Source organism: Brassica oleracea, chromosome C8 (genome assembly GCF_000695525.1).
Source record: "Brassica oleracea var. oleracea cultivar TO1000 chromosome C8, BOL, whole genome shotgun sequence".
In the NCBI taxonomy this organism is placed as follows: domain Eukaryota; kingdom Viridiplantae; phylum Streptophyta; class Magnoliopsida; order Brassicales; family Brassicaceae; genus Brassica; species Brassica oleracea.
In genome coordinates this window covers 19,833,250-19,835,017 of record NC_027755.1, presented here as the reverse complement: position 1 = coordinate 19,835,017, position 1,768 = coordinate 19,833,250, and the positions used below count along the sequence as shown (strand labels likewise).

At 25.8% G+C, this 1,768-nt stretch overlaps 1 protein-coding gene across 1 annotated transcript in view; it reads left to right on the top strand.

Annotated features, from left to right (window-relative positions):
• LOC106309471 (MLO-like protein 2) overlaps positions 1-1,768 on the top strand; it is a 5,163-nt gene continuing 3,395 nt past the window's right edge. Inside the window, exons 1-2 of the mRNA XM_013746498.1 lie at positions 1-267; positions 480-537. Of these exons, the coding sequence (XP_013601952.1) occupies positions 145-267; positions 480-537 (181 nt within the window). The 5' untranslated portion in view covers positions 1-144. The remainder of the gene's footprint in view (positions 268-479; positions 538-1,768) is intronic.

Genomic DNA, 1,768 nt, shown 5'->3' with positions numbered 1-1,768 from the left:
AAAAAGAGGTCGAACTAGATTACAATCTCTAGTTGAGGATCTTATCTTCATCTACTTCTTACTCATGGCTCCTCTTATATAATGACAATTGCATAACGTACTAATTAACTAAACCTGAGAGCAAAAGAAGAACAAGAAACTCTAATGGCGGATAAGGAATATGAGAGGACTTTAGAGGAGACCTCTACGTGGACAGTCGCTGTGGTTTGCTTCGTCTTAATACTCATTTCGCTTTTTATCGAACACTTGATTCACAAAATTGGATCCGTAAGTCCCAATTGATTTCTCCTTCTTCCTCTTTTTTTATTTATACATCTTGAGATGCCTCTGTTTAGTTCTCTTCTTCTGTTTCTTGTTCTGCTTCCTACTCTGTTTCTGCGTTAGTTGTCACCTGTCACTCTGTTTTTGTTACTTCTTCTTCCTTTCCCCGCTCTGTTTCATTCTCTTATGGCTAAATCTGCTCTTTTTTTTAATGGCAGTGGCTCAAAAAGAAGCACAAGGGGAATCTTTATGAAGCTCTTGAAAAAGTTAAAGCAGGTAGAAATTGAAGAGAGACTACGAGCAATAACTAAAACATTATAATTCAACAAAATTAAATGATATTATTCTATGTATGATTATATTAATACAAGTTCTACCTTTACATCTAAGTTACGTATTTTTCTTTTTCTTTTTACCTTTTGTTACATATTTTTCACCATTTTCATTATACTGTATTTTCTCTATAACATTTTAACATAAATGATTCATTGTGTTGGTTAAAATGATACAATTTTGATATAGAAATTCTAAAAGCATTTCTATCTTATATATTAAAACAGAAGTCAACTCACAACCTTGATTCATGTGTGATTTTTTTAAAAATGGACCTAATAGACTTATTCTTAGAAAGACATGTTACATTTAATCTCTAATCTTATCATTTAAATTTTGGACCTACCAGAAATTTTTATTGGACTATAAATAATGGGATTTAAACAATAGATGATCCATTAGATTTATAGATAATTTAAATTAAATAAATATAATTTAATGTCGTAATACTATACCTCCACATGTTAATTATTTAAATATTTGTTGATGTTAAATTTTAAAATTATTATTTTTTAAATAAAAAAAATCATATTATCTAACAATGATTAATATTTACTACCTTAAACCAATGAATTTAAAATATATAGTTTATTTTAAAAATTAAATAAAAACTAAATGTTTAATTATTTACTAGATAATATAAATATGTGAAGTGAAAAGTTTAATTTTTTATAAACTTTCTAAATTTGTGAAATGTTACAAAATTTTTGAATATGAGAATAAAACAATATTTTACTAATCTTTAGATATATATAGTTACGATTTTAATAATAAAATAATAATCCGAAAATATATATATAGAAGAAGATACAAATACATGTGAAAGTTTGAAACAATCTATTCAATGAAAAAAATATACCGTAAACTTATTATGTTTTAAAAATTGATAGACACATATATATTATAATATATACCAATTTAGAATTGAAAACAAAATGTTTATATAAAAAGAAATGAAAACAAAAACTCGCGCGGTTGCGCGGATCGAGATCTAGTTATGGTTATAAGACTAGTTGAACCCCCCCCCTCCAAATATGACTTTTTCTTGGGTTCACCAACCAATAGAAAATTGTCATTTTAGATCTAATATCTTTTAATTAAGGAAACAAAATAACTTGCCAAATTATATTATGTTTTTAAAATAAAAAATAAAAAATTAAATAAATAAAAATAA